General features: G+C 33.1%; 1 protein-coding gene across 1 annotated transcript; it reads left to right on the top strand.

Moving 5' to 3' along the window:
- The first annotated feature begins 2,635 nt into the window (after nt 1-2,635).
- On the top strand, nt 2,636-3,671 carry LOC149559667 (uncharacterized). Its single transcript, XM_089824245.1, has one exon. It carries the CDS (start codon nt 2,842-2,844, stop codon nt 3,502-3,504), a length of 663 nt encoding a protein of 220 aa, XP_089680371.1. The 5' UTR covers nt 2,636-2,841; the 3' UTR covers nt 3,505-3,671.
- The last annotated feature ends 20,101 nt before the right edge of the window (nt 3,672-23,772 follow it).

The following is a 23,772-nucleotide window of genomic DNA, read 5'->3' as shown; positions in this document are numbered from 1 at the left end:
AAATGAGAAAAGTATTATGTACAATCACCTTGATCCTTTATTAAACTAATATAAGTGATGTAATAGGATATAGTAATTAGGTGCACAAGTTGTGTAAGAATCTATAGTAGTTAGGCATTTCTCTATTATAACAGTGATTGCTTTTTCCTTTCAATCAATCAATACTTTGATTATTGAAAATTTAAAGATCTCTTAATTTTGTTCCATAGATTATCATGAAAACTAGGAACTCTCTTCACATGTGAGACTTTAAGGACATAAAGACATGTAAATGGGTGATGTAAAAAAGAATGCACATAATGCTGAAAGTCAAAGTAACTTCATGACTATGTTTTTTATTTGATATGACTATGTGAAATAATTATACATCTATTTATATTAAAAATAGTAGCATATTTATTATAAAATCCAACATCAATAGCACCATACTTCCCTATTTTAACTTATCAACTCACAACTGAGATAAACTTATTAATGTACACGTGATCACTAAACAATATACTCTTTTGTCATCTCCAACTACTAACAAAGTGTCCTAGTTTGATTGAGTCAAGAATACATTAGGTCCATCTCCAATGTCATGACATACTAAGACTAGTATGTATTTTTCATCCATAGATTATCAAATGAAAACACTTACAACCTCGCAATATGTAAACTAATATTGAAATAGAGTTACTATCAAAATAGTTGTAAAGAATATTAATAAACTTTTCTACTCATGAAAGACCTTAACCTCTAGTATATCAAATAAGCAAAATATAGAACTCCTAAACTTAAAAGGTGTCATTATTATAGATGAATATGTGTGTTTATTTGATATCTAAATCCTTTAGGGCCCGTTTGGTTGCTGGAATATAAATTATGCATTGGCATTCAGAATGCTGGCTTTGGGATTCTGGAACTTGGAATCCAGATTATGATTAGGGAATCCAATTTGGGACTGTTTGGTTGACCAAGAAATCATTGTGAGAATACAGTTTTCCTCCGTTTGGTTGCACATTGTGGAATTGGAATACTAGCCAAAATAACATGCAAAATATTATCATCTAGCTATAGCATTATCATCATGCAAAAAAATTCAATACTTATTTGGTTTGTTGAAGTCCAAACATTTTTAACAAGTATAAAAAGATTAAGTCATGTTGAAAGTAAACATTATCATAACGGATGAGGATGAGATTGTACTAATGGATACAAAAACTTTTATGACTCTTGCTCTATAAAAAAAATATCATTGATTATAATTCACATAATTACTGATATGAAATATGTATATTGTTCAAGTCTCGTTGAATGAATCTGAATCACAAGAATTAATGAAATAAGAGTCAGAAACATCCCATTAAAAATGTATATTTGTAGAGATCCAATAAAATATTTGATCATCACAACATTCAAACTCAAATGTGCAAAGTCTAAATATTTGTATTAAAATTTTACGAAATCTTACCTGGAAACACTTTTACGCCAAAAAAAATCAACAAAGTAGATTGTTTTTGTCCTACATATGATTCATTTAACTGAGAAACAGTGTATGTGAAAAAGTTATTTCACCAAACTTTTTTGCAGTAACTACTGAGGCGGATCAGGAGGAAAAACCCTGATAAATTACTCAACATTGTCAAATATATGAGCAAGTAATAGCGGGAAATTTTCCCCCCATTTAAAAAAATTAAATTTCAAAAATTAGTGCAAAAAAAAGTGCCCCCAAATGGTCATCCGAAAGTCAAACCCAATTAAATTTTACTTTAGTTGAAATCCTCATTTTCAAAAAATGGGAATTAAAATGGGAATTAAAACGGGAATTCCAAATAATAAGTATTTGAAGAAATTTGGAATCCTTGTTTTGAGGGTCAAATGGAGATACCGGATTCCACTTGTTTCCAATTCCAATTCCGATTGTGCGGACCCAAACAATGGATTAGAATTTTTTTAGAATTCCAAATGCCAATTCCAGCTACCAAACGGGCCCTTATAGAGTTGGGGTCAAGATCTAGTTTTTCACGTGCCCACATAGTACAATCATCACTATCATATTAAAATTCTACGCAACACACCGTAGTTTATAAAATATGTTATATTTATTTTTACAATCGAATAATGTAAAAAAAAGAAAATCTAAACAGTATACACATTGACTCTATTCTCCTATATCCTACTACTAGAACTCACACACGTAACGTGAGACATAAAATAATCAATTACTTTTAAATAAAGAATAATATCCAAACTTTCTAGATGAGACTAGATAAATATCTCAGCTTAAATACCATCTCCTGTTTTAAAAAGATTCCGGTTGGAAAAAGCAGCCACTACATTTTATCACACGCGAAGATGCCTGACATCTACCTAAGCTTCCTCGTGAATTCTTGGCTTGAGTGCGCTCCCATCCCATCCATTCTTCGAGACGTATCTCGATGGTTACATGACCGAAATGCTGCTCAAAATATCTAACAAAATATCTAACGAAATATCTCTCAGTACATCAGAATAAACATAAAATGTCATGACTCATAACGCTCGACTACCATAATATCTGCTAATCATCATTTCTAGTGTATTCTCCGCCACACAAAATAATATCTTAGGTGATTGTAGATAGAAATGCCTTTATTGAATTTTATCCAAATGTTTGTCCTCGCATATTTTAATAAACTAATGTCACCGACACTAGATTTACGTGGCAACTAGTGAAAAACGGAAGCAGCGTCGGACCATAGTGCTCAAACCTAATTTAACCCTATAAATGTATATTCCCACATGAACATTCTAATAACTGTTTCACCTGCAAATTTGAACTATTTTTGCTTCAACTTGAAAGCTTGAAACTACATATTAATGGCGGACTCAAAGGGAGGGGCCATAGAACAGATGAAGGAAAAGCTTCCCGGACAGACGAAAGGAGAAGTGCGACATGAAGAGAAGCAAAGTGCAGAAGGGTATATACAGCAGCTCGTCGACAAAATTCCTGGGGAAAAGAAAGGAGAAACGGGAGAGAAGCAAAATAAAGGAGGGATTATGCAACAGATCATTGACAAAGTTCCTGGGGAAAAGAAAGGAGAAACTGGAGAGAAGCATAATGAAGGAGGGATCATGCAACAGATAATTGACAAGATTCCTCCATATAAAAAGGAAGGAGAAGCCGTGCATCATGAGAAGCAAAGAGAAGCTGGGCATAATGAGAAGCAAAGAGGAGGAGGAATCATGCAACAGATAGTTGACAAAATCCCCCCGTATAAAAAGGAAGGAGAAGTGGAGCATCATGAGAAGCAAAATAGAGGGGGAGTTATGCAGCAGATTATTGACAAAATTCCTCCTTACAAGAAGAAAGAAGAAGTGGGCCATCAAGAAAAGCAAAATGAAGGAGTTATGCAACAGATAATCGACAAGATACCATCTCAGAAGAGAGACGGGGAAGTGGTGCATCAAGAGAAAAAAGACAAGGGAAATTTGGTAGATCAGATAAAGGAGAAACTCCCAGGCGACGAAAAAGCTCATTAGAATCAGGCTATTTCTTTCTGCCTTGTGTTCTAGCTAGAAATTTTCAGTAGAAGTTTGTTTTTCAATTTTAAATGTTCATCAGTTTTGAATGACTACTTTATTTGCGCTTATGCAAGAGTAATTGTCAATGAAAACTTATGTTTATATTAGATTGCAATGATTATAAATTGTAGTAGTACATTCATTTTGAGCTTGAAAAAGTACGTCAGTTTTGACTATTTAACACTTTTCGTGTAAGAATCAAGCTTAAATACATGTTGTTTAAGCAATTCGATTCATTTGCACATAAGGTGATGGATTTTGTTTTACCAATCCCATTTTATTCAATGAAAAAAAAGGTTTCTTTCTTAGAAGTGTGGAGATTCACTGTGTGCTGAAATTCACTAAAATGTTATTTCTCATGGCTTTGGCTCAATTGGAATGCCCAGTAAAATTTTGAGTTGTATATAATTAGAGTAGTAGTGGGTAGAACTAGTTATTAAGATTTGATTAGAGTTTTGATGAGAAATGGATTCAAAAGTTTTCAAATATCATCTTCAAATTAAGTGTTAAATTTAAATAAATGACTAATTTCGTAAAATACATCTAGACTAAAATTTAAAAGGGGTTGATAAGATTGGTTTGAAGATTTTTCCATATTTTACCTCTTCCAAATCTGTGTAGACGGATTTGATTGAAGGTAGGATAGAGATTTTGTCTTTTGATAGAGGTGTTTTCTAGGTCCTTTTCTACGGCTTCAACATAACACACTAAAACTTGATTCCTAAGCTAAAAGTGTTATAGTGTCAAAGTTGACTTAGTTTTACAAGCTTAATTTCTTCCTTAGTGTGTGATGTTAAGGGTGGCCATTTCTTTTGATTGTTTGGAAAATAGATAATTGTACTAGATTATGCATTTTAGGTGTAGGATCCACTTTTATTTTGACCTAAGTGGCCTCCTTCACTCATAGGATTCCTTTTGACAAGATGTTTGTTTAGTGAGATTATCTTATCTACCCTCTATCTATGACTCCAATACAAATACTTTTGGTCATTTTGCCAAGGGTAGACACCGGGCTTCAAATCATCTTCATTTTCTTGTATGTTTGATGGAAGTTGAGATGCCAAAAGTTTTTCTCAGAAATGTTTGAGTTACAAGTTAATGAGCTATTTGGTCTAACTCGGTGTATTATGAGGGATATCATTTTCATTACAAGTGTTTTTTTTTTAAATTTGAAACTTCACATGAGATTGTTCATATGACTCTTGTGGTGTGTTTGATGGAAGTTGATTTGTCAGAAGCTTTCTTTGGGAAAGTTGTCTTACAAAGTTAATGAGCCATTGGTCTAACGTGGTGTATTATGAGGGATATCATTTCATTTGAATTGTTTTTTTTTTCTGTCTAACACTTAACTTGAGATTGCTTATAAGACTCTTGCAAGCTATCTTGTTTCAATTGAAAAAAGAAATTAGTTTTTCCTATTATATTCTTAATATGTTTCCTAAGGATTCAAAAATATTGGGAGGAGTCCTCGTCTATTTTGAAAACTCCTCTTCCTCAACCTAGTGTATTAGAATCATGTTAATTCAATTGCCTAATATTGATGAAAATGGAAAAGCTATTTTTCCTTTACATTCTTGATTTTAAGTTTATTTCTCATGACATTTTAATTTTGTCATCTATGCTTAATTCTTAAAGTTGTGTAATGCCCCTAAAGAGGCCTTTTAAGGAGCCTCTCCTCCATTTTTTAAATGATGCATATTGAGATGATATCTCTAATAACTCTACCTAGATAGTTTTACAAAGTAGGAAGAAAGTCTTTGCTAAGTTGGACTCCACACACTGAGCTTTTGAATGTAGAGATGCTTGATTTTGACCAAGTATAGGTTTGGTTTGAATTTTACTTTCTTCTCGAGTAGATCATATACCATGACTTATATTTTTGCAATTCTATTTTTGTACTAGTTTTTTATACCTATCAAAATTCCAACTTATCTTAGTAAAAGATAAAAAAATATTATATTAGCAAAAGATAAAATAAACTTCTCTTAGTGAAATGATAAGACAATTTAGATAAACAAAAGAATTAATCTTACTTAGTTTATAGAATTCTCAATCTCAAAAACAACTTTTGAAATTCTTTAGTATATGTTGCCACATCCATATCTTTTTGTTTTAAACTATGCCTTTTCTTGTGTATTTGAATTTCATAATTTTCATGCAAGTATTGTTCCTTTACCTTAGTCACCACGGCTTTCCAATTTGCAATTGTTTTCATTCCAATCTTCTCCCTCTCTTCTTGGAGATACTTCCACCAAGTTAGTGTTTGATCCTCTTAGCCTAGATTTGACTACCTTGACCTTTTGTGCTTTAGTGATCCCTTCACACTCAAAGTAGTTTTCCATCCCTTCAGTCTATTCCATCAAAAGTTCAGAATCCATCTTCCTAGTAAAAAAATGAATTCCTTTTAGTTTCATTCTACCCAATGCCTTGATGGATTTTAGGAATGGTTCCTTAGTCAATGGAGGGTCTAATTTAGGAATAATATCTTCCTCATCAACCTTGCCCTTACCTTTATCACTAGTTTCTCCTTCTTGATCTATCCTTTTCATTGCCTTAGCAACTTCCTACAATTTTATTTGCATCTCCTCCAATGCTTCCTCTACGAGCTTGTTCCTCTCCTTTTACCCCTCCATCTCCATGGAAAGTTTTGCATTGGTCACCATGCCTACCTTCCCTATTGACTCTTTCGTATATAAAGACATGTAACTAACCACAAATCTTTGGTAGGCTCCGATACCAATCTGATGTAAGCTAGATTGGTTGTAGCCCTTTCTTCACTAAGGGCTTGCCTAGGATTTTATTCTAGCCCATTAGGGTTTCCCTCTTGTCACCCTAACCTCAAGAGGATTTCTATCTTATCCTCCAATTCTTCCCTATCTAGTTACACCAGTGTTTTCACAGCTTGCTGCCTTGCTAGAGACATCTTCCCATGACCTTGAAACACCCAATTTCATCAAACCTAGTCATTCTACCTCCAATATGGAGTGATGGATTCTATTTGAGGTTTTTTAGGCTACCCCTACCCTCTTGGACTCAAAATTGATAGGTTTCATTATCTATTCCTTCAAACTCAGCAAAATTGTCCTAATTTAAGCCTATTAGAATTAGGCCTCCAAACTTGGCTTTTGTTCTTCAACTCTAAATTTCCCTTAACAAGGTGTAAAAATAACTACTAATATGAATACCCTTTTGGGAATACTTCAATATTTTGTAGGTCTCAGGTCCTCAACATGTCTGTACACCCCTTTTGCTACTTTAATGCCTAAAAATGATGTTTTCGACCAATTCACATCAGCACTTACTATGGTCTAATGAAATGCATAACAAAACATGTCTTGGAAACTTATCCTTTCACATATAGTTCCCTCATACATTCCTCATCTTTCTTCATCTCTTAGATTTAACTATGCAGCACATTTAATCAATCAAAATCATCTTGCAAGCATTGTGATCACCTAGGGCATCACTTGAAAGGTAACAACCAAGTTTTTCTAGGCCTCTTCTTTGGCATATTCATTGTACAAATATTCCACTTTCATGTCCCTCAAGGCCATGATGATTCCATAGTGAGGATTCATGGGCGAGCCATTTTCATAGAAATTGCCAAAATAGAACAAGAGATTTTCTATGTGCAAATGATTTTCAAACTGTAAGCAAAAGAACTCCTAAAACCTTGAAATATTAAAAAAAGGTATTGTAAGAAAATGAGCTACAAGGACCAAATAAATACAACTTGAAATATTAAAGAAAGGTATTGTAAGAAAATGAACTACAAGGACCAAATGAATACAAAAGTCCTTTAATCCATTGAAGTGCTCATGCAAACAAAAGCTCCTAAACTGTCAATTCTAGAACAATATTATCTTAGCTTTTAGGTTAAAAAATTCACTTATTAAAAAAAGAAACCCTTGGAATGGGTCTCCTTCATGGTTTTATATATTTTGTAAGATGTTTCAGATAGTTATTAGAAATGATATGCAACTTTTTGCCAAAATCTTGTCATACAACTTTTCAAAGTTATTGACAACTTTTTGCATCTCCTAGCAACTTAGACATTTAACCCTTAGAAATTTCCAAATAGGCCTACTATGGTCTCTTTATGATGTCTAGGTGTAATTTTTCCTCCATAGCATCAATTCACAAGATTTGGACCACTTGGACCTACCTTACAACTTTTGCAACAATTTACATCCTTTTGACATCTTTCCCAACTTTACATCAAATGACAATATATGACCTCCAACCTATGCAAAAATATGTTAAAACACCATAAAGGATAAATTGAACTCAAAACTAACATTTCCCCATACTTCTAGTGTAAGAAAAACATAAGTTATGAAAAACCAACTACATTACCAAGACTTTTAGATGTTTGGGCGAACTCTAGGGTTCACACAAACCCATAAATTATGTTTGCATGAACGCATATTGAAATAGGGTTTGTGAGAGATAATTTATGGGTTTGTGTGAACCCTAGGATTTGCATGAACCCCTAAAATTTGATTTTTTTAGCATTACTCACTATTGTGGGCTCACCCAAATCCTTCCATTAGTTCATTAGCCTTCTCTCTTCCAAAAAATTCTCAAAATTTGTCTTTGAATCCATGCCTATGAATGCTCAACCATGGTTTATTATGCATTAAATGCTCCACCTCATCAATATTTATCCTTCACATGCTTTGACTAGTTTGAAAATTTAATTGTTTTGTTTAGGAATCCCAATTCCTTCAAAAATTATCAAATGTCTACACTCAGACAATACTGTGTTCATCGGCCTTGGTCATCACTAAACAACTCAATCATTACTAAGTGTCTTGTTTGACATACTTTTTCTTTTATAATACTTGATCTTTATAGATGCTCATTCGACATTATATTTTTCTTAGCTTCCTGCTATCACTTTGTCAACACCACCATAACTTAGCTTCTACTATAAGTTCCTTAATCTACTTTTATTTTACTTGGTTAAGCCTATGCATTTGGTCTTCCATTGATTATTTCTACAAGGATTCAACTCAACTATCTTCTCCACTTAGTGTAATGATTAAACAATACATTGTATTATCAAAGTCTAACTGATCAAGTACCCATTGTAGTTCCACATAATTCAACCTTTGCACTATGTCTTTTTATTATCTCTTATTTTCAAATCCTCTTCATCAATAATCTTGATATGGAAATCTACTTAGGTAGATATTGTCTCACTAATAAGGTTTGACATCACTAACAACATAATAATTGTTCCAATTATAGTTTCTAACAATATTTATTTCCCTTTTCCTCCCTCGCCTCCTCTCTCTCTCTCATTCTACCTCAACATCTACATCTCTATCTATCCTTCCTTTATTCTTATATATTTATGTGTCTCTCCTACTCTATATTTGTACATCTCACTCTTTTCTCTCCCTTTACCTCTCTTTGTAAATATCTATCTTTCATGTCCATGTTTCTCTCTAAATTTATGTCTATCTCTATCTCTCTTCACTTTGTCTCTATTGTACTCTCTCTCTCTCACACACACTCACACATATTATTCTCTTATGTCTCTTCTTTAAATATATTTATCTCTGCTCTCTAGTTACTCATGTATCCTCTCTTTTTATCCATTTCTTGGATGTTAGAAATCAATAATAAATGGTCCACAATTATTAAGAGATATGGATGACCATTGCGACTTTTATGACTTCTACCAGTGTTGATCATTTTCCCTTTTTTATGTAATCTTTTATGATCCCCAAATAAATGTGCAACCTCCACCTCTTGCTTTCAGCTACAAATTTGCTTTTCCATCTGGTGAACATGTTAGATAAGGATAAGAAAAGTCTAGGACATGCTATACCGTCCATGGAATAGTGACAAATGAATAATTTGATTTAAGGGAAGTGAGCACCGCCTTTAGTGGAGAACCGGCTGGAGAATTTTCATCGATTTATTAACTCTGTAATTATTTGAGACAAATTTTCACACCCGCTTTTCTAGCATTTGATTACTTGTCTCAATAGCTTTCGTATTTACCCATCTCAAGGCTTAGTGGAGATTTATTTACACCTAAAATTTTAGATGTAGTTTTTTAAGAGATTCATTACAAATTAGATTGTGCATTACGTATTATGACCTTTATCCCAGCGATCTGTGAAGTAGCTAAAATGTTTTGTTTTGATTTTATCGTTATGGCAGTTTGACCATGTAATGAAAGAATCCAACCAACAACCAAAGTTAAAAGATGATATATTGTTTTGTTTCATCCTTAACGTATCTGTTTTCATTAAGTGTCGCCCTTCTTGGCTGTTATCAGATTGGAAACATAAATTATATAATCAAGCATGGTGCCCTTTTTAATGTTTACAAATATATATTAAAGACGGGAAACCTCAGATTACATGTGTTGTCTTGTCCCATCAGAGTTGCTTCATTTTCTCTTAAGCCAGACTCATTCTCGTGTTTTTGAGATTGTCCAAATGTTTGCTCCTGTATTCAAATCAAGCTATGCCGGCAAAAGATAGAGTGGGAAAATATGGAGATAAGAAAGAACCCATAGTGAATACTGGAAGCAAAATGAATAAAACCAGATTTAAATGTAAGAAGTGCAAGTATACCCTATTTCTAAATTCATTGGCATAACATCTACTATCGGGAAAGACGTTTTTATGCTTGTGTAGTGACAAGATATCATCAGATGAGTATGTCATATATGAAATACAATTATGAATTCGATCTACATGTCGAACTTCATTCAATCATAGGAATCTATCATACAGAAATCTGAAGTGTTATACACCTTTGAACATCATAGAAAATGTCAGTCTTTGTCCATCTGCATGCATCCATTTCCTCATCCATCGAACATTGTCCATCTCCTATCTCAAGATGGGAGTGTGGCCTGGTGCTTTCTGCCCAACTAGAAACTCCATTGAGTCCTTCCCAACATGAAGAACTCTTTAACCCTTCTCGAGGAACCTAGCAGCTTGGAATGGTTGGATTGGATGGATCTGCACCCATGTGAACCTAGCAACTTGGAATGGTTGGATTGGATGGATCTGCACCCATGTGAGTAATCTACTATGCAATCATATGCCAAGTAGAAACTAAATATGGATGTTGTAGGGAGAAATAAATCACAAAGTCATGCATCTCAACTTCATACATAAATAAAATAACGTCTTGGCCAAACTTTTATCCCATTATAAAAGAAGTGTAAAATGACAGGTAGTAAGAAAAAATAAACCTTTATCTTTTCAATTTACTACCATCTCTTTTTGGCCCACATTCAACATGCACCCCATCTTTTATAAAAATAAGAACTAATCGAAGATCAACAATTTAGATCACTATATCTTCGATGCTTTATAATTTCTCTTTCTATTGATGTACTCTATTAATAATGTGCAACTAGAAAGCATTGTAATAATGCAAAGTACAATATTTATGGAAGGTATTCCTATAGAAGAACCAAATGACCAAACATCTTTTGCAACAACATAAGATAGAAGCCATTATGTGTAGTTCACCACAAATGAAAGTCACAAGCTTACTAGTTTTACCCTCTCTAAAACAATTAAATTGCAGCCCCACCTTTTATTAAGTTTCTAGAATTTCTCATTATCTAAAGAAGAGATAAATGGTATTAGTTTTGTAAAGCTAAAAATGTAAAATAGAGTTTTCCTCAATGTGTGCTCTTTAAGCAGACATCTTTGGTTGTTTAAAATTGAAAAAGACAAATAATTTCAGACTATCTTGTTTGATACATCGAAACTCACAAGCTCATCAATTTTCTTTAGAACTAATGTTAGCAGAATTTAATCCCTAAGGAGTTTATGCAAGAACATGAGCAAAGATTAGGAAATGTTGTTCTAAGAAGTCATCTTGATACACACATACAATAGGTGTAACACCCTGTTAGAAAACCCAAAAGAAATTAATCTAAAGTTTCACTAAGTTTGTCAAACATTTTTTTTCCTATCCTCAAAATTCACATAGTAAAAACAACATTACTTTCCCATTATTTGTTTTGTCAGACAACTTGTTTTTTTCATTTTAGTAGTCTATAATTTATTTTCCCAAAGTATCACATCTCTCATTTAGATATGAATGACCTCTATTAGATATTAAATGGGAAGAAATATCTTATATTCACATTAATATAGCAATTTGAAATTAATAGAACTATTAGTATTTTTTTAGTATTCTTGGTCTATTAGTCACATATATTTCTTATGTATATATCCATATACAAACAATCTGTATATGCTTCCCACTTTGTGCTTGGGTGAAGAGGACACCTTCTCCCAATTAGATTTTTTCTTATTGTTTATGAATATCTCTTTTTTTTCTTAACACTATCCAAAAACATCATTGTGAAACCTATCCATAGAAGAGACAGAGTGGCATATATTAAGTAGAGTTGAAAAATTAAGGAAAAGTGTGTTTTCATTTATATCTTCCTTGCTATTTCCAAAGGAGAATGCCTATACTAAGAACTATATAGGAATTCTCGATGCACAATTCATGTTTGTGATTTCAAATGCATCCATCTTATTTTGATGTCCACATTCAAAGTAAACATTACGACTCTGGTTATGATGTAGAAACTTCTAGCTTGGCTTTTGGTGGACCTTGTGGTTTATGTAGTTAGGTATTTGTTCAAGCCACATTAGGGAACCATTTCCTAAATGTGCATAATGATTGGAGTAATCATTGAGTGTTGTTAGAGCTCTTATGGTGGTTGTTGATAACATGTTCCTGATTTACTGACACACCTTGGAGATTGTATTTGCAAGCTTCGATCCAAGGGATTTGGCATGTGTGCTCTTGGATTTTTATCATTGGATGACATTTGGACCTTGTTACCATGAATGTAGATGATACTACATTGGGGGAGTATCCTAAGCATTTGAGAGTATTGACATGTTGCATTAATGACTATATTTGTCATTGATGTCAACATATCAATAAGTCTATGACGATTTCCAAAGTAGTAGATAGAAATCTCAATGGTATGGATAATGGGTTGATCGTATGGTGATGCATAGATAAGGACATGCTCTACACTCTATCCTAATGATGTGGTTAAGTGCGCAGAGTCTAATTCAAAGACATACAGAAGTTGTGCTTGATTTACGAAGAGCAGTACATAAACAAAATGATTGAGAGAAATGCTCTAATGTTTATTTGATATCTTTCATCTGAGATGTAATGAGAATATGTGCACTCATACAGTGACAAAAGACAGTCTGATGGTGACATCAGTAAGCATGCAAGCCCTAGTATCACATGTATGAGAAGTTGCATAGACTGTGAGCCGAAACTATTGTTGTAATTGTAATTAATTAATTATTTTATTATAATTAATTTGGAAAGCCTCAAGGCCAAATCAAGGAATTATTTTGAGGATGTGGTAGAAAGGAAAGATCTTCTCCTTTTTTGTAATGTAAGTTGTATATGAAGTAATTGACCAAGTGCAAAAAGGAGTAGAGTGTTTACTGAATGCATGTAAGAAATCAAAGGGATTATCAGATATGAGGTTTGTGATCTGGTTACAAGATCTAGAGGAACAAAAGTCTAGTTGACAGGACAAAGATAGAAGAGGGAAGCACATTTCATTTCTATTATTCTACAAGGAATAATATAAAGATCATTTGGATAGTGGATTCGTTAATTTTAACCTTGAAGTTGTCTAGGTAGTAGGTTTAGCTATCTTCCACAACTCCTAACAAGGTTGACACAACTCCTAACAATGTTTCAATCTCTTAATAGGGATTCAAACTCTACTAATAGGGATTGATATGTATTGAATGTTGTTATAGACTCCTAACAGGGTCGATCGTCTAACAAGGAATACTTATATTAGTACATTATCTTGTGGGTACCATCCCCACTGGGGTTTTCCCTCTAATCAAGGGTTTCTCTAGTTAATATATTTGGTGTTAATTGTGTATGAGTATCTTGTTCTGGTTTCTTATTATATTGCTTATATGGTTAAAGTTTAATAAGGTTGATAATTGTGATAGTTTGATAACTGATTCACCTCCCCCCTTACTCTCAGTTATATTGGTGGACTATATATTCTAACAATTGGTATAAGAGCCTTGGGTCCTTGAAGGATAAATCTAAAAGCCTTGGGAGATCATGGAAAGAGATATTAGTCCTAAGTTTGATAAATAAAATTTTATCTCACAGAAGATAGAGCTTCTTGGCAAATTATCATATACGTGTAATGGTATGGACATTGAATTTCTTGATCTAGAATCCTTTTGTTATATACAAATGAATAGAAGAAACAATGGATCCACATGAAAAGAAGACAAGAAGATCAAGGAAGGTATTGATCTTCACATGAAAAGGGAACCATAAGGTATGAGAAATTTCATTTGTTGAACATGTAAAGAGTTAGGTCATTTTTTGTCTAGATGTCCTAAGAGAAAATGAAAATTTAGAAAGAGTTGACTTTCTGATGAAGATGAATAATTTTTAAAGTAAGTATGGAAAAATTATTTAATGACTATGATGATATAAATAATGAGCCTAAACTAGTTAAGAAATAGGAAGTAGTAGAACAAACAACTTTGGTAACTATTATAGATTATTATGAAGGAGAAGATAATTCAGAACTGTTAGAAATGATATTGAAGTTTTCTTTGAGACTAACAATGATATATAGAATGATGTGTTATCTATTGAGCAAAGAAGAGAACAAAGGTCTAAAGAAAGAGATGAGATAAGAGTTGAGTTGGTAACTCCTACCTCTGACAAGAACATGAGAAAGAATCATCTTGTAGAGTAGATAATTGGAAGTAAAGAAAAAGGTGTGATGAAAAGAAACAAAGTTAATGAGGAATTAAGTTTGATTTATAGAGTTGAAGCTAAGAGTGTAGATGAAGCATGTAAGGATGATCATTGGATTCAAGCAATGAAGGAAGAACTGAATCATATTGTGAAGAATGAGACATTTGCGTTAGTTCCCAGACCTAAAGACAAGAATGTGATAGGAACCAAATGGGTATTCAAAAATAAGATGAATGAACAAGGTGAAGTTGTGAGAAACAAGGCCAGACTTGTATGCAAAGGTTACTCACATCAAGAAGGCATAGACTAGGAGGAGACTTATGCTCCTATAGCAAGAATGGAAATAGTAAGAATGCTCTTCACATATGAAGTGAATAAGAAGTTCAAAGTATATTAGATCAATGTTAAATCAACTTTCCTAAATACAGAACTTGAAGAACTGGTATACAGTGAGAAGCTCGAAGGATTCCCTCTAGCAAAAGAAAAAAAAATGGTATGTAGACTAAAGAAAGCCCTATATGGTCTGAAGCAACTGCCTAGAACCTAGTATGCAAGGTTGGATAAGTATTTGACAGAACTTGGATTTGTTAAAGGTATGACAGATGGTAATTTGTATTTGAGAGAAGTTGATAATAGTTTATTTCTTATGGTAATATTTTTTGATAAACATTGGAGGTAATGATAAAGAAGGTGACAAGTTTGCTGAAGAGATGAAGAATTAATTTCAAATGAGTATGGTAGGAGAAATGAAGTTTTTCTTAGGATTGTAGATTGTGGAGAACAATGATGGTATTTTCATTTCACTAGCCAAGTACTTGAATGATCTATTAAAGATATTTGGATGATACAGTTGTAAGCTTGTTGGTACACATATGATAACTAGTCTCAAGTTATCTAGCAAGGATGAGACACCTACAGTTGAGCAGAAGAAAAATAGATCCATGATTGGAGGATTGCAATATCTGACTCACACCAAACTAGATATAGCAAATGTAGTTGGAATTGTAGCTAGATTTCAAGATAATCCTAATGAGTATCATTATGCAACAATAAAGAGGATAGTCAAATATTTGAAAGGACATCTAATTATGGAATATGATATGATAGATCAAGTGATTTCACTTTATGTGCATACGCTAATGTGGATTGGGTAGGCAATATGGATGACAAAAGATAATGGGTGTTGTGCACATTACAAAATATTGTTATATTGTATTATTTTATTTTATTATGTAATGTTGCATCTAGATGGACGTGCAACATGTAAAGATTCTCATGAAATATTCTCAATGAGTTGTATTGTAACATTGTGATAATATTTTATGTAATTATTTAATATCAGTAAAAAGAATTTAATTTTCAATATTAAATGTGGGGTCAATGGGTTAGGTAGAACATGATTTTAGCACATGGTTTATGTAATACCACTTGATGGTTTGGTGGGACTTGCTTCTATATAAATAGTCACAAGAGTAGTTGTTGTAGTGAGAAAGATGAGACAAAAAGAAAAAGGGCAAGAGTCAAGCAGGACAAGGCTTGACAAGTTAGCGAAGGGAGCATTTTTGAAAGAAGAGGATGGAGGTAAGAAAAGATTTAAAGTTAGGTTAGTAGTAAAAGGATTTGTACAGAAAAGGGCATTGATTTTGATGAGATATTTTCTCCTATTCTGAAAATGATTTCTATTCACACTATTTTAAGTATTGTGGTTACTGAAGATTTTCTTTTGTAGTAGCTTATTGTTAAAAAAACCTTTCTTCATGGTGATTTGGATGAAGAGATCTTTATGGCACAACCATAGGGATTTGAGGTCAAATGTAAGGGAGAACTTAGTGTGCAGATTAAAGGAAAGTTTATATGGCTTGAAGCAAGCATCTCGGTAATGGTATCTAAAATTTGATAGTTTTATGCATGAGCATTGATATAGTAGGTGTCATTCAGATCATTTTGTTTATTTTAAGAGGTTGGATGATGACAACTACTAGGTCTAACATGGATCACATTAAGGGATCAAAAGAATAGTTAACACATTCATTTTCTATAAAGGATTTGGGGGTAGAAAAACAAATCCTTGGTATGAAGATTTGTAGAGATAGGAAGAACAAGAAATTGACATTATCTCAAACTAAAGATTTGTAGAGATAGGAAGAACAAGAAATTGACATTATCTCAAACTGATTATATTGCAAAGGTTTTGCAACATTTCTCTATGGAGAATGCTCAAGCTATCAACACACCTTTACCTAGTCATATGAAGTTGACTAAAGAGATGTGTTCAAAGAGACAAGAAGAGGAAGATAAGATGTCCAAGGTACCCTATGTTTTAGCTTTAGGAAGCTTATGTATGCTACCTAGTATGTACTGAGCCACATATTGCACATGCAGTGGGAGTTGTTATCATGTAGATGAGTCATCTAGGCATTAAGCATTGGAATGCAATTAAATGGATTCTTAAATATTTGGGAGGAACACCTAGTAAGTGTTTATATTTTGGAGGATCTACTACTAATTTATGGGGCTATGTTGACTTAGAGTTGGTAGGAGATATTGATACGAGGAGGACTACAATAGGTTATGTATTTACTATCAGTGGAGCAGCCATGAGCTAGGTTTCTCAATTGAAAGAGGTTAATGCTTTATCCACTATAGAGGTAGAGTATGTTGCTACTATAGAGGTAGCCAAGGAGATGATATGGCTTCAATTCTTCATGGAATAATTGGGACACCCATAGAGGAATAATTTTTTATTCATAGATAGCCAGAGTGTCATTCATCTTGCAAAGAATTTAGCTTTGCATTCAAAGAAAAAATACATATAGTTGTGGTACCATTTCATTTAATTAGTTTTGGATAATGGATAGCTAAAGCTAGAGAAGATACATATAGATGATAATCTAGTAGATATGTTTACAAAGGTCGTGAGAAGGGAGAAGTTGAACTCTTTAGCTTCGATTGGTCTTCTTGACTGAACAAAATAAAAGAACAATAGAGTCTAGGGTGATTTGATATTCTAGTGGAAGCTATAGGTTTAGTAGTGAGCTATGATTAGTCTCCAAGTGGGAGGTTATTTTTGTGGAGTTTGATCAGTCTCCAAGTGGGAGATTTTTGTGATGTGGAGCCTAATCAGACTCGAAAGTTTATTTGGCATATTTTTCTCCCCATGTTATTTCTATGGGGGTTTAGGGGTAGTGTCCCCAAGATGGGGTCAAGGGGCAGTGCCCCTATAGGGTCATGAGGTAGCTTATTTTGTAAAAGGCATCGGCTACTATTTTTCCCATTAGACAACTTATTATAGCCCTAATTTTATAAGCAGAAAAAACTTGTATAAAAAGGCTTAGGGTTAGGGATTTCATAATATAATGGTGACATTGTAGCTTCTTGTGGCATTATTGAGTTGTAAGGGGTTGTGGATTGTAATCACTAGATAATAATAATAATATTGGACTTGTTGGTAGACGTGGCCTAGGGATTGGGTGAACCATATTAAATCTTGGTGTCTTGTGTTCTCTTTTATGCGATCTATTATTTTATGGTATTGGTTATATTTGCATGTAACTGTTATTTCTATCTGAGGTTAATCCTAAAACATTCTTTCCTAGAGGAATATTAGTTTCTTTGCTAAGTAAGAAACAAGATTGTATCTCATGGACTACATCAGAGGCAGAGTATGTAGTAGTACCAAATAACTAAAATCAAGTTATGTAGATGAAGTAGATGTTGAAGGTATTGGGATTGAATTTACATAACCTATTATCATTGTGATAACACAAGTATAGTAAGTATGTCAAAGAATCTTGTATTGCATTCTAAGACTAAGCATATAAATATTAAGTATCATGTCTTGAGAGAGAAGGAAACATAAAAAGAGATTAGATTGGAGTATATTAGCACAAAAGATCATATTGTAGATATCTTTACAAATTTCTTACCTAAAGATACATTTGAATGCTTGAGAGGTGTGCTTGGGGTTATGATCTTGACTACTTTAGAGTAAATGATGTAGTAAGTGCATCAGTCTAGAGGTACAGAGCACTATTGTGAGACTAGACTAAATGTTGATGCTTCTTGTATGGGGGAGTATCTGTTGAGAGCCGAGTCATTGAGAACTCTTGGTATTTGGTATTTGGTATTGAATAGTGTCTTTGGACACTTAAGTTGGTTGTTGAGTTGGAAAAAGTATACTAACAATTGGTATATTGACATCATGAGGCTTTTGTCATTGAGGTCAATGTGGGAGAATATGTATGAAAAACATCTCCTAAGTATTTATTAGGGAGATTTAGAAAGTTTCATGTAAGAAGGAGAAATATCTCTGTGGGGGAGATATGTATGGTTAGTTGTTTATTGTGAACAACTGTTGTGGGTCCTAAGAAGATGATGGATAGAGTTGTGTTCTAGAGTATTAATTGATAAAGAGAATTTGAGAAGATGACAATAGCAAAAGCATAGTACTAGTTTGGTATTCTTGGAACTTAGATTTTTTTCATTGATGTTTCCATCAATGCCAAAAGAGGAGATTTTTGTCATGAATGCTAATGGTACTACATTGGGGGAGTGTCCTCAGAACTAGGGACTATTGACGTGTTGCATTCATGACTATATTTGTCATTGATGTCAACATAGTAGTAAGTTTATGAAGATTTCCAAAGTAGTAGACATGGAACTTAATTGTACAAATAATGGTTTAATAATCTAGTGATGCATAGCTAAGGACATTTAATGCACGTTCTCCTAATTATGTGGTTAAGTGCACAGAGTCTAAGTTGAATACATATGGAAGTTGTACCTAATTTACTAAGAGTAGTATAGAAATAGAGTGCTTGAGAACAACATTTTGATGTTTTTTTGATATCTTTAATTTGAGATGTAATGAGAAGATGCATAGTCAACCAATGACAAAAGATAGTCTCATGGTTATATTAGCAAGTATGCAAGTGCTAGTAGTGCATGTGTGCAAAGTTGTATAGAATATGAGTAGAAAGTGCTATTGTAATTATAACTAATTAACTATCTTATTATAATTAATTGGAATAGCCTCAAGGCTAACTCAATGAATTATTTGGAAGATGTGGTATATAGGAAAGATAATTTCCTTGTTTGTAATGTAAGTTGTATGTGAAGTAATTAACAAAGTGTGAAAAGGAGAAAAGTGTTTATTGAATGTGTGTAAGCAGTCCAAGGGATTATTGGATGTGAGTTCTATGATCTGGTTACAAGATTTGAAGGACCAGAGGTTCAGTTGATAAGATATAGATAAAGGAAGGAAGGAGATTTCATTTCTATTATTCTGCAAGGAATATTACACTAATGATTTGTTAGAATATATAGTCCAACAATATATTTGGGGGGGGTGTCAGGGGGAGGGTGGTGAATCAGTTATCCAACTAATATCACAATTATCAACCTTATTAAACTTTAACCATATAAGAAATATAATCAAAAGCTACAACAAGATACTCATATACAATTAACACTAGATATGTTAACTAGTGAAACCCTTGATCAGAGGAAAATCCCCAGTGGGGATGGTACCACAAGATAATATACAAATATAAAAATATTCCTTGTTAGAAAATGAACCTTGTTAGGAGTCTATGAATACATTTAATACATATGAGTCTTTGTTAGGAGACTTTTAATCCCTATTAGGAGATCATTCTAACCCTGTTAGGACTTGCGCCAACCTTGTTAGGAGTTTTGGAAGACAACTAAACCCACTGCCCAAACATCTTCAAGGTTAAGATCAATGAACCCACTATCCAAATGATCTCTATATTATTCCTTGAAGAATAACATAAATGAAATTTATTTCCTTCCTCTTCCTCAGTCTTGTCAAACAAAGTTTTGCTCCTTCAGATCTTGTAACCAGATCACAAAACTCACATCCAATAATCTCTTGGATTTCTTACTCACATTTACAAAACACTCTACTCCTTTTCACACTTCACACTTCATACAACATTGTATGTATTACAACCAAGGAGAAAATCTTTTCTTTATACTATATCTTCATAATGATTCCTTGAGTCAGCATTAAGGCTTTCCCAATTAATTATAATAAAATAATTAATTGATTACAATTACAATAGCACTTTCAACTCATAGTATATACAAAATATAACACTACGATACTAGGGGTTGTACGCTTACTAATGTCATTGTATGACTATCTTTTTTCACTATGTGACTACACATTTCTTCATTGCATCTCAAATATAAGATAGCAAACAAATGTCAAAACATTATTCTCCAATACTCAATTTCTCTACTACTCTTAGTAAATCAGGTACAACTGTCTATGCCTTTGAATAAGATTTTGTGTGCATAACCATGTAATCAAGATATAGTTTGGAACATGTCCTTAGCTACACATCACCAAACAATTAAACCATTGTCTACACTAGTAAGATCTATAACTGCTACTATGTCAGTTTTTATAGAAACAATATTATGTTGACATTAATGAAAAACATAATCATGAATGCAACATTTCAATACACTCCAATGCTCAGGATACTCCATGAATGTAGTATCATTAACATTCATGCTAACAATCTCCCCTTTGGCATTGATGGAAAAATAGATGAAAAATATCTAGGTTCCAAGAATACCAAACTAGTACCCTACTATTGTTCTTCTTCTTCTTCTTAGATCCTCTTAATCAATCTAAAATCCTCTGGAACACTGCTCTATTCACCATCTTCTAGATTGACATCATGAGTTGTTCACTAACAACCTCTTCTTCTTTAGGATCAGAAACAATTATTCATAATAAACAAATAACCATACATATCTCCCCCATAGAGATATTCCTCTTGCTTCTTACATGAATCTTTCTAAATCTCCATAATAAATGCTTAGGATATTTTTTTCATGCATATTCTCCACCATTGACATCAATTTCAAAGGCCTCAATATTACATACCAATTGTTACTATACATGCTCCAACTCTTTAGCCAGCTCAAGTGTCAAAAGACACTTTTTAATATCGAATACCAAGTACCAAGAGTCCTTAATGACTCAATTCTTAATAGGCAGTCCCCCATAAGGTAAACATCAACATTTAGTCTAGTCTAACAATAGTGTTCTATAGCACTAGACTAATGCACTCTCTGCATCATCTACTTAGAAGTAGGCAAGGGCATAACCCCAAGCATGCCTCTCAAGTACTCAAATGTATCTTTAGGAAAAGGCTTCATAAATATATCTACAATTTGATCTTTATTACTCATATACTCCAATCTGGTCTCTTTTTCTATTGCCTTCTCTCTCAAGACATGATCTGCTGAATAGATATATGCTTCATCTTAGAACACAATACATGAATCCTAGACATACTCATTGTTCTTGTGTTATCACAGTAAATGATAACAAGTTCTATAAACTCAATCCCAATATCCTTCAACATCTACTTCATCCACATAACTTGATTATAGTTATTTGTTGCTACAACATTCTCTACCTCAGTTGTACTCTATGAAATATGATCTTATTTCTTTCTCAGCCATGAGACTAGTCTTCCTCCAAGAAAGAATTCTGCACCACTAGTGCTCTTTCTATCATCCATACTGCCTACCCAATCCACATCAATATATGCACATAAAGTGAAATCACTTGATCTGTCATACCAAATTCCATAATCAGATGTTCCTTTCAAATATTTGAATATTCTCTTTACTATTGCATAATGATACTCTTTAAGATCAGCTTGAAATCTAGTTACAATCCCAACTACATTTTATATATGCAATCTAGTGTGAGTCAGATATTATAATCCTCTAATCATGGATCTGTATTTCTTCTGCGAAACTATAGATGTCTCATCCTTGCTAGATAATTTGTGACTAGTTATCATAGGTCTACCAACAGGATTGCAATTTTGTAATCCATATCTCTTCAAAAAGTCTTTCAAGTACTTAGCTTGTGAAATGAAAATACCATCACTATTCTACACAATCTGCAATCCTGGGAAAAACTTCATTTCTACTACAAACTTATCACTTTCTTCATCATTACCTCCAAATATTATGTCATTAGCAAATATTAAAATTATAAATAAACCATTTCCAACTTCTCTCAAATGTAAATTACCATCTGTCATACCTTTAACAAATCCAAGATTTGTCAAATACTTATCCAACCTTGCATATGACCTATTATAGGCACTTTCTTCAGACAATAGAGAGCATTCTTCAGTTTGAATACCATCTCTTTTTCTTCTATTAGAGGAAATCCATCAGGCTGTTTAATGTAGACATCTTCAAGTTCTCCATTCAGAAAAGCTGACTTGACATCCATCTGATATACTTTGAACTTCTCACTTATTGTATAAGCCAAGAACATTCTTACTGCTTCCATTCTGGCTACAGGGGTATATGTCTCCTCATAATCTATGCCTTCTTACTATGAGTAACCTTTGCAAACAAGTCTAGCCTTATTTCTCACAACTTCTCCTTTCTCATTCATCTTATTCCCAAATACCCATTTGGTTCCTATCATATTCTTGTCTTTAGATCTAGAAACTAATTCCAATGTCTCATTCTTTTCAATTTGATCGAATTCTTCTTTCAGTGCTTGAATCCAATGATCATCCTTACATGCTTCATCTATGGTCTTAGGCTCAACTAGAGAAATCATACATAATTTGTCATTCACTCTATTCCTTTTCATCGTAGATTTATCATTACTTCCAATATTCTTCTCTAAAGGTTGATTCTTTGTCTGATTCATGTTAGGGGTAGGAGTTGACATCTCAAATCTTATCTCATCTCTTTGTTCAGACCTTTGATCTCTTATCCGATCAACATATAGCATATCATTCTATAGAACATTGTTAATTTGAAAGAATACTTCAATATTTTGTCTAACAATTCCATAATTATCTTCCTCTTCATCTAAATTATAATCTACCATCTTTTCTTTAGTACCAAACTTTTCATCAAAAAAAGTTGTCTCTTCTAATATGTCCTCCTTCAATTCACTCTTATCATGACAATCATTCAAGAATCTTTTCATAAATGCTTTAAATTCTTCATCCTCATTAGAAAGTGAACTCTTTCTAGACTTTCTTACTCTCTTAGGATATTTCATTGAAAAATGACCCAATTCTTTACATGTCTAACAAGTGAAAATTTCCATACCTTCTGGTTCCCTTTTCTTAAGTAGATCAATACCTTCCTTGATATTCTTGTCTTCTTTACATATGGATCTATATTTCCTTCCATTCTTTTGTATGCAACAAAAGGATTCTAGATCAGGAAACTCAATGTCTAGATTTTTACACATATCCAATAATTCACCAAGAAGCTCTATCTTCTTGTGACATGAAATTTCCTCCATCTGATTTAGGAATAGTCTTTCCTACCATGATCTCCCAAATTATCCTTCAAGGACCTGATGCTCTGTGTTAGTACCCGAAATGGTCACAGTTTTAAAACTTGTAATTT

This window comes from Cupressus sempervirens, chromosome 4 (genome assembly GCF_028749045.1).
Source record: "Cupressus sempervirens isolate cs-2001-9-10 chromosome 4, ASM2874904v1, whole genome shotgun sequence".
Taxonomy (NCBI): domain Eukaryota; kingdom Viridiplantae; phylum Streptophyta; class Pinopsida; order Cupressales; family Cupressaceae; genus Cupressus; species Cupressus sempervirens.
Note: the sequence above shows the minus strand (reverse complement) of the source record. Positions and strands in the feature narration are given on the sequence as shown.